The sequence below is a fragment of the Amphiura filiformis genome, chromosome 9 (genome assembly GCF_039555335.1).
Source record: "Amphiura filiformis chromosome 9, Afil_fr2py, whole genome shotgun sequence".
NCBI classification, from domain to species: domain Eukaryota; kingdom Metazoa; phylum Echinodermata; class Ophiuroidea; order Amphilepidida; family Amphiuridae; genus Amphiura; species Amphiura filiformis.
The window spans coordinates 69,001,866-69,015,356 of NC_092636.1; the positions used below are offsets into that span (position 1 = coordinate 69,001,866).

At 38.0% G+C, this 13,491-nt stretch overlaps 2 protein-coding genes across 2 annotated transcripts in view; both read right to left on the reverse strand.

Moving 5' to 3' along the window:
* LOC140160248 (chromosome-associated kinesin KIF4-like) overlaps positions 1 to 5,622 on the reverse strand; it is a 51,432-nt gene extending 45,810 nt beyond the window's left edge. Inside the window, exon 1 of the mRNA XM_072183524.1 lies at positions 5,423 to 5,622. Within this exon, the coding sequence (XP_072039625.1) occupies positions 5,423 to 5,425 (3 nt within the window). The 5' untranslated portion in view covers positions 5,426 to 5,622. The remainder of the gene's footprint in view (positions 1 to 5,422) is intronic.
* Positions 3,357 to 4,355, reverse strand: LOC140160250 (uncharacterized). Its single transcript, XM_072183525.1, has one exon. It carries the CDS (start codon positions 4,353 to 4,355, stop codon positions 3,357 to 3,359), a length of 999 nt encoding a protein of 332 aa, XP_072039626.1.
* Positions 5,623 to 13,491: the final 7,869 nt, after the last annotated feature.

Genomic DNA, 13,491 nt, shown 5'->3' on the forward strand with positions numbered 1-13,491 from the left:
ATAAAACGTGCATCTATCATGATAATATTACATTTTATTATTTTATTATTTGAATTACATAAGCTATGTCAATTTTGTGTCCATGTTAATTTTTATATGGATTTACCTGTGTTGATTTTAAACTGTTGTGAACATGGAGCTACGCAAACTGGCAGGCGATTACCCACCATGCAATGCGAATACACGGAAACGATCCAGTTTAGGATGCATCGCAGTTCCTATTGTGTAAACCAGGCGTAAACCGCCCATCCAACCTGATCGTGTGCACAGGATTTGTGCTGGAGGCTAGTTAATGCGCACAACCAATGCGCAGAAGAAGACCTTGATACTAGGCGGAGCTTACGTTTCACAAGAATGATTGACAGCTGTGAGTAGGTGAAATTCTGTTCTGTGATTGGTACAAAAATATGGTTCTCGTATTTTTATGAATATATTATCCATGGCTTCAAAATTAGGAACTGTTTCTTCCACAGAGCCCTATATAGGGCTCTATGGTCTCTACTCATCATACACGACCGTAGAAGATCTGGCCAGCGACGCCGCTGCCAATCAGGCTAGCTATTTGTACGGCGTGGCCTCTCATCCTTTATTATCTCTGGTCTTGTCACGCTGGTAGATTCGCCCATCTGTGATTACTGACCTGGATCTGACAGAAGATTGTGGAATTTACTGAAGGATCGGTAATAATTAAAATATTTTTCATGGTGTCGGTAGTGCAAGTTGAAGTTAGTGAATTTGTGGTTTTGTATGTTATGTGCAAGAGTGTTTTCAGGAAGCGTAAATAGCACAATCAAACTTGCACCATTGGCACTGTACAAATAATTAAGAGAACACACCAGGTACCACCACCATGATGATCAATTGCACAGTTGGGAAACCACCAAACAACAGTACACACAGAGCTGCTCACATTACAACCACATGCACTGAACTGACCAATCAGGTGCATGGATTTTCAAGAAAATTTGTTCTGGACTATGAAAAATGCTCATGCATATTACGTTTGTCCATCAACATTTGACTGTCTCCACTTGTACTTCTTACACAAGTAGCTTGAATAAACCTTAAACTTCCGTAGAAAAACTTTGAAAATCTCTGAAAAACTTGTAATTTTTTACAAAAAGGCCTTGAAATTTGAGTAATGTTGGTTCCACTTACATCAGTAACATGTATTTCAATGGGATGTAATTTGAGCTGGTGATGTCATTGGGTTATAATGAGCTGTGGTTGATTCATTTGCAAAAGTTGAATTTGTACAGAAGTTTGCTTGTGAATAGGCAGGCCGTTATGCTAAACTCTCCATCTTATATGAAAGTTCGGCGAAGAACTGGACACATCACACGGTAGTGTGATGTGTCCAGCCTGGATAAGTTAAACCCTTGTGTATACACGCACAACGTCAAGCATGTTACATTACGTTTTTCGAGAAATTCGCCATCTTGAATAAATGCAGAATTGCGTGGCGCAGTAAAACGATGTCAAACATGCAAACGTGCTTGAAAATGCATGATACGCTAGCGTAAATTGCCATCAAAACGAGCGTACATCAAGCGCTTTTGTTACCAGCTCTTTTAGTTTTATGTCAAAAATACTAGCTGTAAAAACATGAATGTTGGAACAAAATAAAGCTTGTTTGATGGAATAAAAGGTATGTTTGTACAGTTGAAAACATGTTTAACCTTGTTGCGAAAGTTTAATATGATAAATTTGCAATTTGTACCCTATATTATCTCGGTGGTCTAAAAGTCAGGATCGCCAATTACATTAAACCTTAAGTTACATCAAAGTGTTTGGTAACTGTTCAATCTTGATTCAAAAGTAAGTCTTGATCCAAAAGTAATAATTTAGTCCATATATGTATACATGTACATGTACAGCGAGGGTGTTCTAAAGGAAAAGATCGCCCGGCGTTACGGTATGAGACTGGCAAGCGAGTCGACGATGGGCATCTTCTTCTCTTCTTCTTCAGGATACTTTTCAACGTCCCGTGAATGGAACCAGGCGAAAAGGGTGTGAGTGCGCAAGTAGGCGCCTTAGTCTCTGGTTAGATTGTCTTCTTCGTTGAAGAAGACTGTAATGTTTTCTTTAAAGTGCTTGTTGTCTTCGATGGTCTGGATGGTGGATGGCAGGTTATTCCAATCCTTTATCGTGCGGGGCACAAATGAGTTTTTGAAAGCTTCTGTTCGAGCTGATATTTGAATATATGAGCTGCTGGACGATCTCCTAGTCTGGCGAATAGCTGGGCGCAGGTAGTCTGACACCGGAAGGGCCAGGTGACCCCCCAAGGCTTTGTGAAGTGTATTGACCCGCGAAATCTTTCTTCTGGTCGATAGCATTTCCCAGTTGAGTTCCCGTATGAGTCCTGAAGCACTAGTAGTTCTGTCATAATCACCCGTCACCATGCGAGCAGCCCTTCTATGTATTTTGCCTATCTCATGTATGTGTTCTTTGGTGTATGGGTCCCATACGCTTGAGCAATACTCAACCGTCGGTCTGACCAATGTGAGATAAGCGGCTGCTTTTGTATTTTTGGTGCATGAGTGAAGATTTCTCTTGATGAAACCAATGATTTTATTTGCGGATGAGGTGATTTTAGCTATGTGTAAGTTCCATTTAAGGTCGTTTGAGATTTCAACGCCGAGGTACGAATGAGATGATGTTTCTTGCAGGATTGTACCCCCTAGACTATAACTGGAGACAATGGGTGTTTTTGAATTAGAAACTCTGAGGACAAAGCATTTCTGCGGGTTGAATCGCATTTGCCATTTCCTTTCCCATTCAGATAATTTGTTTAAGTCGTCCTGTAGTCTGGTGGCGTCCTTGGTCGATGTTATGTTGGAGTATAAAACACAGTCGTCCGCAAATAAACGCACAGTCGAAATGATATTGTCTGGTAGGTCGTTGATGTAAACTAAAAATAAAAGTGGTCCGAGCACTGTACCCTGTGGAACTCCTGATTGAACCTTAACCCATTGTGAATGTTCTCCCCCCACTACGACTCGTTGCTGTCTGTTCTGAAGAAAAGTTGAGATCCATCTATTTGTGTTACCGGTTATACCATGATGCTGTAATTTAAGTAGAAGACGATGGTGGGGTACAGTGTCGAACGCCTTCGCAAAGTCCATTATTATCATGTCCGTCTGTATGCGTTTGTCGAAAGAAAAGAAAAGGTCATGCATAGTTTGTATAAGTTGTGAGTCACAGGAATGGCCTCGTCTGAATCCATGTTGAAATTTATTGAGTATGTTGTAAGTGTCCAAGTGTTTCATTATCTGTGAGTGAAGTACATGTTCTAAAACTTTACAGCACACTGATGTGAGGGAGACTGGTCTATAGTTCTCCGCTTTCGGGTTCTATCACCCTTTTATAAATCGGGAGATGTTGGCATTACGCCAATCTAAAGGAAGTTCACCTGTATCTAGTGATGCTTGGAAAATCTTAGAGAGTATTGGCGCCAGTTCATGAGCTGCTTCTTTAAGAATTCTGGGGGATATGCCATCAACCCCTGCGGCTTTGTTTTGATTTAAGTCTTTCAGAAGCTTCTCAATCCCTGGCGTGTGGATAGTGATGTTTTCAATAGGTGGTGTTGTATTTTGAGCAATATTAGGTGTAGAATGAATGTCCTCCTGTGTGAATACTGAGCAAAATTGGTTATTCAGGATGTCAGCCTTCTGTTTGTTGTCTGACACTAGAGCACCATGGTCTTTTAGTGCTGAAATACCAGTGGAGTCCTTAGAGATGTTTTTAATAAAGGACCAGAATTGCTTTTTGGAATCCAGACAAACATCTCTCACATATTTTCTATATGAGAATTTGGTCACTTTGTGTGTGTCCTTCCTTATTGATGTGAAATTGTCCCAGTCAGAGCTATTACCACTTTTACGGGCCTTGTTATAGGCTCTTTGTTTACGCCTTTGCATACGTTTTATTGTGGGACTTATCCAAGGAGTTTTATTTTGCTTGCTCATGATCTTGGATGGTATGTATTTATCCATTGTGGTATTCAGATGTGATTTGAATTCTGACCACATCTCTTCTACAGAGACATTACCACTAATTGTGTGAGACTTATTGCAAAACTCATTGCTAAACCTGTTGAGCTCGTTTTTAATACCAGGCATATCGGCTTTATTATATAAATAGGCTTTATGCGGTTTCTGTTTGTTACGTTTGGGGGAGGTATTGATGATCAACATTGCAATCCCATCGTGATCACTCATTCCGGGAATCACAATGGACTTCTCAACGAGCGTAGCGTTGGTGGTGAAGAACAGATCCAAAATGTTGTTTTTACGGGTGGGTTCCGTCACCATTTGTTCAAGATTGAAGTCATTAGCAAGATCTATCATCTGCATCTGGTGACAGATATTTTTGACTGGGGAACCTTGACGCACAGATTGAGAATTCCACTGTATATCACCCAAGTTGAAGTCCCCCCTAACCAAATATGATCATTTTTTGATCTTTTGATTTTGGCCAGGGAATCATACAACAAATTTAGATAATTGAGATCCTTTTTATCAGTGAGTAACTTAGTTTTTTCGGCGATCTTTTCCTTTAGACCACCCTCGCTATATAGGGACTAAAATATTACTTTTGTATCAAGGTTTTCTTTTGCATCAAGGTTAAACAGTTGCCAAACACTTTGAAGTCAAGGTTTAATGTTTTTGAAGGAGGGCAGGGCTTCGATAAATGAGGGAAATTATGGGGTAAAAACAAGGTCAAAACAACTTTTTAAAACAAGCAAAAACGGCTATTCTGCTGTGAAGTTTTTGTCTCAAAAAACATTTAAAAAATAATCGGAAATGCAAAAACATACCTTCATAAAATCAGCATCACTTCCGTCACATGAAAAGATGATCAGATGAGTGGAGAGTGGCAAAGAATTCGCGAAATGACAGAATTTTCTTAGAAAAATACAGCACGTTTTTCGAGAAATTCGCCATCTTGAATAAACATGATAAATGCAAAATTGCGTCACGCAGTAAAAAAACTGCCAAATGCGCTTGAAAATGCACGATACGCTAGCGTAAATTACCGTCAAAACAAGCGTTCATCAAGCGCTTGTGCTACGCGAACGTTTCGGAGCTGGCATCACTGGTTTTGCATCTGGCTCTTTTTATGTCAAAAATAGCGATAAAAACATCGATTTTGGAACAAAATAAAGCTTGTTTGATGAAATAAAAGGTATGTTTGTATAGCTAAAAACATTTTTAACCTTGATGCGAAAGTTTAATTTGATAAATAAGTAATTTTGACCTATTATAGCTCGGGTGGTCTAAAAGAAAAGATCGCCGTTTTTTCTTAGGTAAGCTTAAAAATTAAAAACGATGTAATTGATAATCGTAAACTACCATTGATCATAAAGCTATCAATGCATATTTACAGCATGTAATTGCAAAATACAGTTATCATTACTTACCATATATTTGCTGTCAAAACTATAATTTTATAACTCAAATCTGACCAATTTACGCTTTGCAATCATACCTCTTCGTTGTTGTTTTGAGTAAAGTTGGTACCCAATAGTGTAGAGATCTTTGTACAAGTGAAAAAAGATACGCAAAAGATAATCACGGGAACCAGCGTACGCCACAGCTGGCTCCTGTCGCATTTGAAAACACCGCACATGCACGGTCATGGGAAATTGGACCAATCAAATTCGCTGAGGCGGACTGTAGCTCGATGCTGATTGGCCAGAAGATCTTTAAAGGTATAAAATCATTGTTGCATTATGCAGATCACTAAAATGTACATGTGGTGTGTCTGGTGTGTTCAAAGTGGAAGTAAGGGGTGGTGCAATAATTATGTGTACCCCCGGCAAAGATTTTTTTGGCAGGCCAAAAGGGGGGCAAGCATTTTTGGCAGGTCGGGTCAAGCGATTTTTGGCAGGTCGAAAGGGGGGGCAAGCAATTTAAGCAATTTTTGGCACAGATATTTTGGGTAGGCCTACCATTTTATATTACGCCGCCTAAAAAGGCGTAGGAAAACGTTAGGAACACGTTCAAATATGCAAAATTTACTGCTCGCTGCGCTCGCATTTATAAGACAATATAAGGTTTTAAATTCGGGTTCAGCCCCAAAATCTTGCATGTCAAAAGGGGGCGGGGGCAAAGGTTTTTTGGCACGTCGAAAGGGGGGGTAAGCGTTTTTTGGCACGGCCAAAGGGGGGGGCAAGCGATTTTTGGCAGACCATTTTGAGAATTCACCACCCAGGGGTACACATAATTATTGCACCACCCTAAGATATAAATTATATATAGGGCCTAGATATATTTATTTATCAAATAAATATTATTATTATTTATAGGGCCTATTATTAGGCCTATTATTATTAAGATACAGGTCTCTAATTCTGTGGAGTAAGGGACCATTCACAAACACTTGTTGGGGGGCCTGATGCAAAAAAGGGGCCCTGAAAAATTGTGACCCTCCTAAGGGGGGGGGGGCCTGAAATAAAAATCCTGGGAAAATTGAGTTTATATGCATTTTTATGGGGTTGACCCATAATTTTCATGTCGAAAGGGGGGGGGGGCTGAAATGTTTGAGGTCTCTAAAGGGGGTGGATTTTTATGATGAAATTTTTTGCATCAGGCCCCCCTTACAAGTGTTTGTGAATGGTCCCTAAGAGCAGAGCTGAGGAGAGGGGGAGAGCCCGGGGAGGAATTAATGAATTATTTCCTATTGATTTATTTTTTTTTATTTTTTTAATTTATTTATTTATTTATTTATTTATTTATTTATTTATTTATTTATTTATTTATTTATTTATTTATTTATTTATTTATTTATTTATTTATTTATTTATTTATTTATTTATTTATTTATTTATTTATTTATTTATTTATTTATTTATTTATTTATTTATTTATTTATTTTATTTATTGTGCCCCCTCTAAATCCGCCCCTCGTGATATCATACAATCTATCATGATCGACCAATTAAGGTTAAATACAATTGATTTTCAAGGCTTGATTCCAGAGGGGCGTAAGTTAATAATGGAAACAGCCATGCAGAAAAGAATGAACTCACGCGTACAATAGTGTATCAATCTGAAATAGGGCCACGGACAAACCGCGGTCGTGAGTCATCCTATATGTTGCAGGGATAGGGAAGGGGCGACCATGATAGGACCATATGGGCTGATGGGGGGGGGGGGTGTGATTGTGGGCAGCCGTTTTGGCAATTTTCCTTTGGATTTTCTAAATTTTCAATTTTTAAAATTATCCGGGATGATATCTGTCGTGAAATAAATCAATGCTTCTATAGGCTATAATAGGCCTAGTATGCCTATTTATACCCTGATTATGCAATATATAGGCCTACAACAATAACTACAACAACAGTAACAAAACCAACAACCAATATTTTGTTAATCTAATTTGTAAAAATATATTCATAGGCCGCTCCTATTAGACTAGTATAGCCTTAAAATTCCTGAATTATATAATGAAAAAAAAAGCGGGCAAAAACAATCAATCGCTGCAGTCAGAAAGAGAAAGCGAACAAGAAAAAAGAAAAAGTGAGAGAAAAATAAAATAAAATAGATGGAACGGACCACCTAGGGACTCGAACACGTACCAAAGTTTTCCAGCTCAAAACTATAGTATTATATAGTCGAACGTGAGTCCAGCGCGCTAACCGATTGAGCTACTGAGTGATCTGTGAAATCGATTGATCTCAAACTGACTATTATGGAATAGTGCATACCAGGCTCTTATGATAAACAATCTCATCACCGCTGTAAATGTCGGAGGTATCGATGGCGAAAAACCTCGATTTTTGCAAAAGTAGCTTAAATTTGGAGTGAAATTCAAATGGTAAAGGAATCGACATACTTTTGAGAAATAATGTAGGCAGTTAGAAATCAAAATTAATGTTCCACAATCCAGATATCGATAGTGTAACATAACAGTGTTTTGTGGTACAAGATTCTCGAAAATTGTTCCCAAAAAACGGGCTAATAAAATTTAATCGGTACTGTTTTTGGTTCTTCCCCATGGCAACATTATTTCTTTGGTCGATTTGTTGTACAATACAAAAAAGGAGAAAACAATCACTCGGCGTAGTTTTATACGGAGCGAATATTTGAAAAAAAACTGCATGGAGCGTGTTTTTGATCTTGTGAACATGGTGCGTAAAAATGATTTAAACGAAGGATTTTCAAACGGATTCTAAAAATTTGTATAAACACACAAAAATAATGTTAAGATACATCCATGCACCAACATTTAACTCACTGCGATATTTGATTGCTGAGAAAACGCGGTTTTAGAGAACAACTTTATACGTCTTTTATACGCTTTTTATACGTTTCTTCGTGTAACCTTAATGCTGATCAATAAATAGATCAATCAATTAAATATTTGTTCGTTTATTTTGACCTATTTATTTTGTTTATTTAGTTTGTTAGTTTTAAACTAAAACTTAACTTAGTTTAATAGAGTTAGTCAGTTCAGTCCACCTCGTCTTGAGTTCAATCATGGGCGTCAGTCAATCCAGGGGGGCAGAAGGCTGTGCCCCCTGTCCCAAAATGGGCCATTTCTGCAAAATGGCCCATATTTTTTGTTCTATTCAGCTACTCTTTAACAATTCAGGCCGATAAACCCGGCGGCACCCAACATTTCAAGCTGGATTGGCGCTAAATATACCTATTCCAATCTGAATGCCACATAAGGCTAATGAAATGAAATGATTAGTTTCCGGTCGGGGGTCATAATCAGGCTATATTCATTATTTTGGGAAATTTCATTACTTACATCTCAAAATAGGTATCAATGCTTAGATCATCATTACAGATTTGCAACAGATTGAGAAAAGATTTGAATTTGTTTTTATCAAAATGAAAAGAAATTTGCAATTTTTGTAATCATTGCACTGGAAACATGAGGTAATCCCTAAATTTCCATTATTTACTACATCCTCTACCCCAGGGCCGTAGCAAGGTTGAAAAATGTGGGGCGGCCATCACAAATGTGGGGCGGCCAAATTACAAATATATGCCCAAATTAATAAAAACATAACAAATTTCTCAAAAAGAGGGGCGGCCGGGGATGGCCGCCCCTCTTTTGCTCATTGACTCATTTTCACTCCTCACTGACTCAATGACATGCTCATTTGCTCGTTTCACTGCTCATTTGCTCATTTCATTGCTCATTACCCTGCTCATTCCAATGCTCATTTGCTCATTTCACCGCTCATTTGCTCATTTCCATGCTCATTTGCTCATTTCAATACTCATCTGCTCATTTCCATGCTCATTTGCTCATTTCACCGCTCATTTGCTCGTTTCACCGCTCATTTACTCATTTCACCGCTCATTGACTCATTTCATCGCTCATTTGCTCATTTCATCGCTCATTTGCTCATTTCTCCGCTCATTTGCTCATTTCACCGCTCATTTGCTCATGTCACCGCTCATTTGCTCATTTCACCGCTCATTTACTCGTTTACACGCTCATTTACTCATTTCACCGAAATTGACGCGTTTGATGCAATTGGCGCACTTGAGGAGAGGTCATGTAGGGGTCAAAGATCGTCACTCAGGGTCGACCGTCACTTCCGGGTCAAAGGTCACTTGTGCTTTGCATGGTCACACCTCTAAGTTTTACTTCGATACGGAGTATAAAACGAAAAATACGATATTTCCCTAGACAAAATTATATTTTAAGCGCATCGACCTTTTGACCTCTCGACCCCCGCGGGTAGTTTGTAATTCAACCCTCACCCTGTATACAGATTTTGACGCCGCTACGTACCGTACAACAACCGATACGACGTTTCAAATAAGGAGGGCGCACCACCAAAGCACTCCACGATCTATGTACCAGTGAAATTCGGTTAAAATAGTCCACCGCTTATTTCAGCTTGTTGCGGCTTTATTTTCTATAGATATTGTCAAAATTCGCTCGCTTTCAGCTCATTTGCTTCCGACAAGTGTCTGCATGAAAGAATCGGAGAAAAAATCCCAATATTTTATTTCAGAGGTGAAGTTTTGGCGCGAATTTGAACAACGTCCGGTTTCAAAAATTGAGTGATTTTTTAGGGTTAAATTTGCACCTTTTTTTTTTTGCGGCCAAAAAAAAAAAAAAAGTAGATGGTCACCAATATATTCTGTTAAAAGAATAATATTCTACACGTGATAAGCTTTAATTTGATACCAAACTTTTGATCTATATTACGTTTTGCAGTGACAAACGGCATCCAAACGTCGCGTATTTTCCTGTGTTATCCAATGGCGCATAATCATTGGTGGTGCGCTCTCTTAGGAAAAAAAATTATTTTAAAAATTTGGTGTTTCTAGAACAAAAATACCCTCTGTGAGGATCATTTTGGGCCAAAGTTCACTTCGGGTCAAAGTTCACTTTTGAAAAAAAAAAAGGTAAATTTTTTTTGAAATGTCATTTTTTTTAAATTTTTGTTTTTTAATTTTGTTTTTGTTTTTTTTGAAAATTTTCAAAAAATTTTTTTCAAAATTTTATTTTCAAAATTTTTTGGAATTTTTTTTTTTCGAAAATTTGATTTTGAAATTTTTCAAAATGCCGGTATTTCGGGTTGACCTTTCAAAATGGCGGCACTTCCGGTTGACCTTTTCAAAATGGCGGTACTTCCGGTTGACCTTTGACCACTTCCGGTTGACCTCATGACCCATGACCCGGAAGTGACCTTTGACCTCGTGACCCGGAAGATGTCCTGGAAAGCTATATTACTACTTGCAGGATGTGCAATAATTATCTGTACCCCAGGGTGCAAAATGGCCTGACACAAATGCTTGCCCCCCCTGCATGCCAAATATTGCATGGCCCCCTCTCCAACTGTCAAAAACCTTGCCCCCTAAACCTGCCCGAATTGGCCACCCTGCTTGCCAAGAATCTCTTTACCCTCCTTTTGACCTGCCAAAAATTGATTGTTCCTCTTTTTGCTCCCCCAGGAGAGATAATTATTGCACAGCCCTGGAGGCAGGGCTCAGATTATGGGTTAAGTGTAATTTTCTAGGTCCCCAAAAAGTACCTGTATTTAGTATTATCAAAAAAGGACATGAGGGCAGCTTTTACCTTTATTTGAACTATAATAAACAAACATCACACAATATGTCTATAGCAATTCACAATTTATTTTTGTAATTTACCAATTTAGAACACTGCCCCCCTGGCCCCCAACAATATTTTATTAACATTCACCAAACAAAGTGGGTATAATAGCACACAAAGCAGAAGCACAAAAACAAGGGCCAGATATGAGCTCAGCATTGCCTAGCTGAAACTGAAACACTGACAACTAAACTAAGCAATTTTATAGATAGCAAAATACAAAGAATATTGGGAATATTCATAAGGACTCAGAAACCAAGACTGAATCGTGACAAAGGTCTGGAAATAGACCCCATCTGGGATAACTTGCTGATGCCCAGGGCCGGGGCCCAGGGGGAGGGGGGCGGCGCTACATCGTAACATCCTATGACGTCATCCTGTCAATCATATGACGTCATTAGTGAGAGATATCCCGATTGTAGACAAGATATCATCAAAGCATCACCATCTGCTGAAGACGCTAGTCGAACTAGTGAAAACGTTCCGGGTGAGCGAAAAAATAGTGTAGTGTTGAAGTTAAACTCTTTAATCACAAAGAATATTGGTTAAAAGGGCATTTCGTGATCAACAGCCTCATCCCCCACTTTTCTTTTTTTTTTTTTTTTTACATAATGGTTATGTACAAACATTTCTTGCAGATGAATTCATTTAGCAAAAATATTGTCAAATTACGTTCTGTGGCCTACGGAGCAGTCTGTTATATAAATACACACAATCATGCATAACTCACAAACCCAAAATCAACTGAAATTTTGGGAATAGAAAAATGTTATTAAACGCTGGATGCTAGGATCACGAAATACTTCTTTACTGAAATGTCACATGCACAATCAACAAATACAGGCTGGACCCCGGGGCTGGACATATGAAATGCGATCAAGCAAAATCAGTTAGAACTCGGAAATATTAAATTTTCAGTTTCTTAAAGGATAGTAAAAAGAATTTGCAAAGCTGCATTTTGCATGCAGAAAACCTCATTGAAATTGAACAACCAGTTCCAAAGATATGAGCAATTAAAGAGTTTCCAAAACAACAGGAAACAAAAGGAAATCTTAACTTTATTTGGCTATATCTCAAAATCAATATTACCGAGTTCCAACTGATTTTGCTTGATTGCGTCACATATAATAACCTTACAAATAGAGCACAGTAAGCATAGTAAAGGTGGAAGACAATCTACCTACAAGTTCTTTCAGGTTTTGAAGAAACTTAATACAAAGCAGTAGCACACATAAAGCTGAGACTATTATATCAGGTATAATAGTCTCAGCATAAAGCATAGTAGGAAGTGGAAGACAATCTACCTGCAAGTTCCTTCAGGTTTTGAAGAAACCCAACACAAAGCAAACATAAACATGGTAGAAAGTTGAAAATGATCTATCACTGAAAAATTACCTAATCAGTTGACCCATTTTTATGAGTCTTTGGTTTGTCCATGAGATGACACACTTTGACATTTTATTGAGTCAACTGGAGTCATTTGACTCAGAAATTAGTTGAATGAGTCACTTTATGCACTTTAAATGAGTCAATTGACTCATTACTGACTCATTTGAAGTTAGGCAAGTGATTCGTTTAACCATATCTGAGTCATATTGCTGATGGCTCACAAAAGAAAGCTCAAAATGAGTCAATTGACTTCAAAATTTATTTCTTTGTACCTATAAGTTTCCTCAGGTTTAGAAGAAACTAAATATGAAATATGAATACAGAGCCAATTCAAGATCACTCGGCCTGATGATGCGTCATGGATATGACCGTAATACCGTAGCCATCATAAATAGTAAGTCCAGTTGAATAGAATTATAATTTAGTCAACTATTTGATGTACCTGGATGATTGATAATATTCATAAATAAATATGAAGCAAACATAAAAGCATAGTAGAAAGTAGGAAACAACTTGATCTACCAATTAAGTCTCTTCCTGTTTTCAGGGGACTCCATATACATTAATGAATTATTTTATCATCAATTTTTTGGGTCGGGTAACGAGAAACTGGGAACTGCCTTTCATTAGCCTCAGATTTGACAATGTTAACCACCAACCTCTACCCCTGACATTATACATATAGCACCCCGGTATAGCACCAAGTGCAAGTTGTATCAGTCAACTTATTATTACATTTAACAGTAAACAAAACAGATGCATACATATTTATGGTACTCACACATTTCTTACAAGTTTACAAATAAGGCCTAAAAAACAAATGTTTGATTGGCATAACCCAACCTACCCTAAATGTAGGCCTGACCCTGACTTTTTTTTTTTTTTTTAAAATAAACAAAAAAACCCAAAATTAAAAAACAAAAAATTAGTAAATTTAAAAAAAAGAAGAAAAAAGTTCCAAGGCCTTTTTCAAATACAATTTACAGCTTTAAAAAATCCCTACCTACCTAC

Bases quoted from the DNA above. Each gene is read 5' to 3' on its own strand.
- LOC140160250 (XM_072183525.1), bottom strand. From the start codon at position 4,355: ATGCAGATGATAGATCTTGCTAATGACTTCAATCTTGAACAAATGGTG.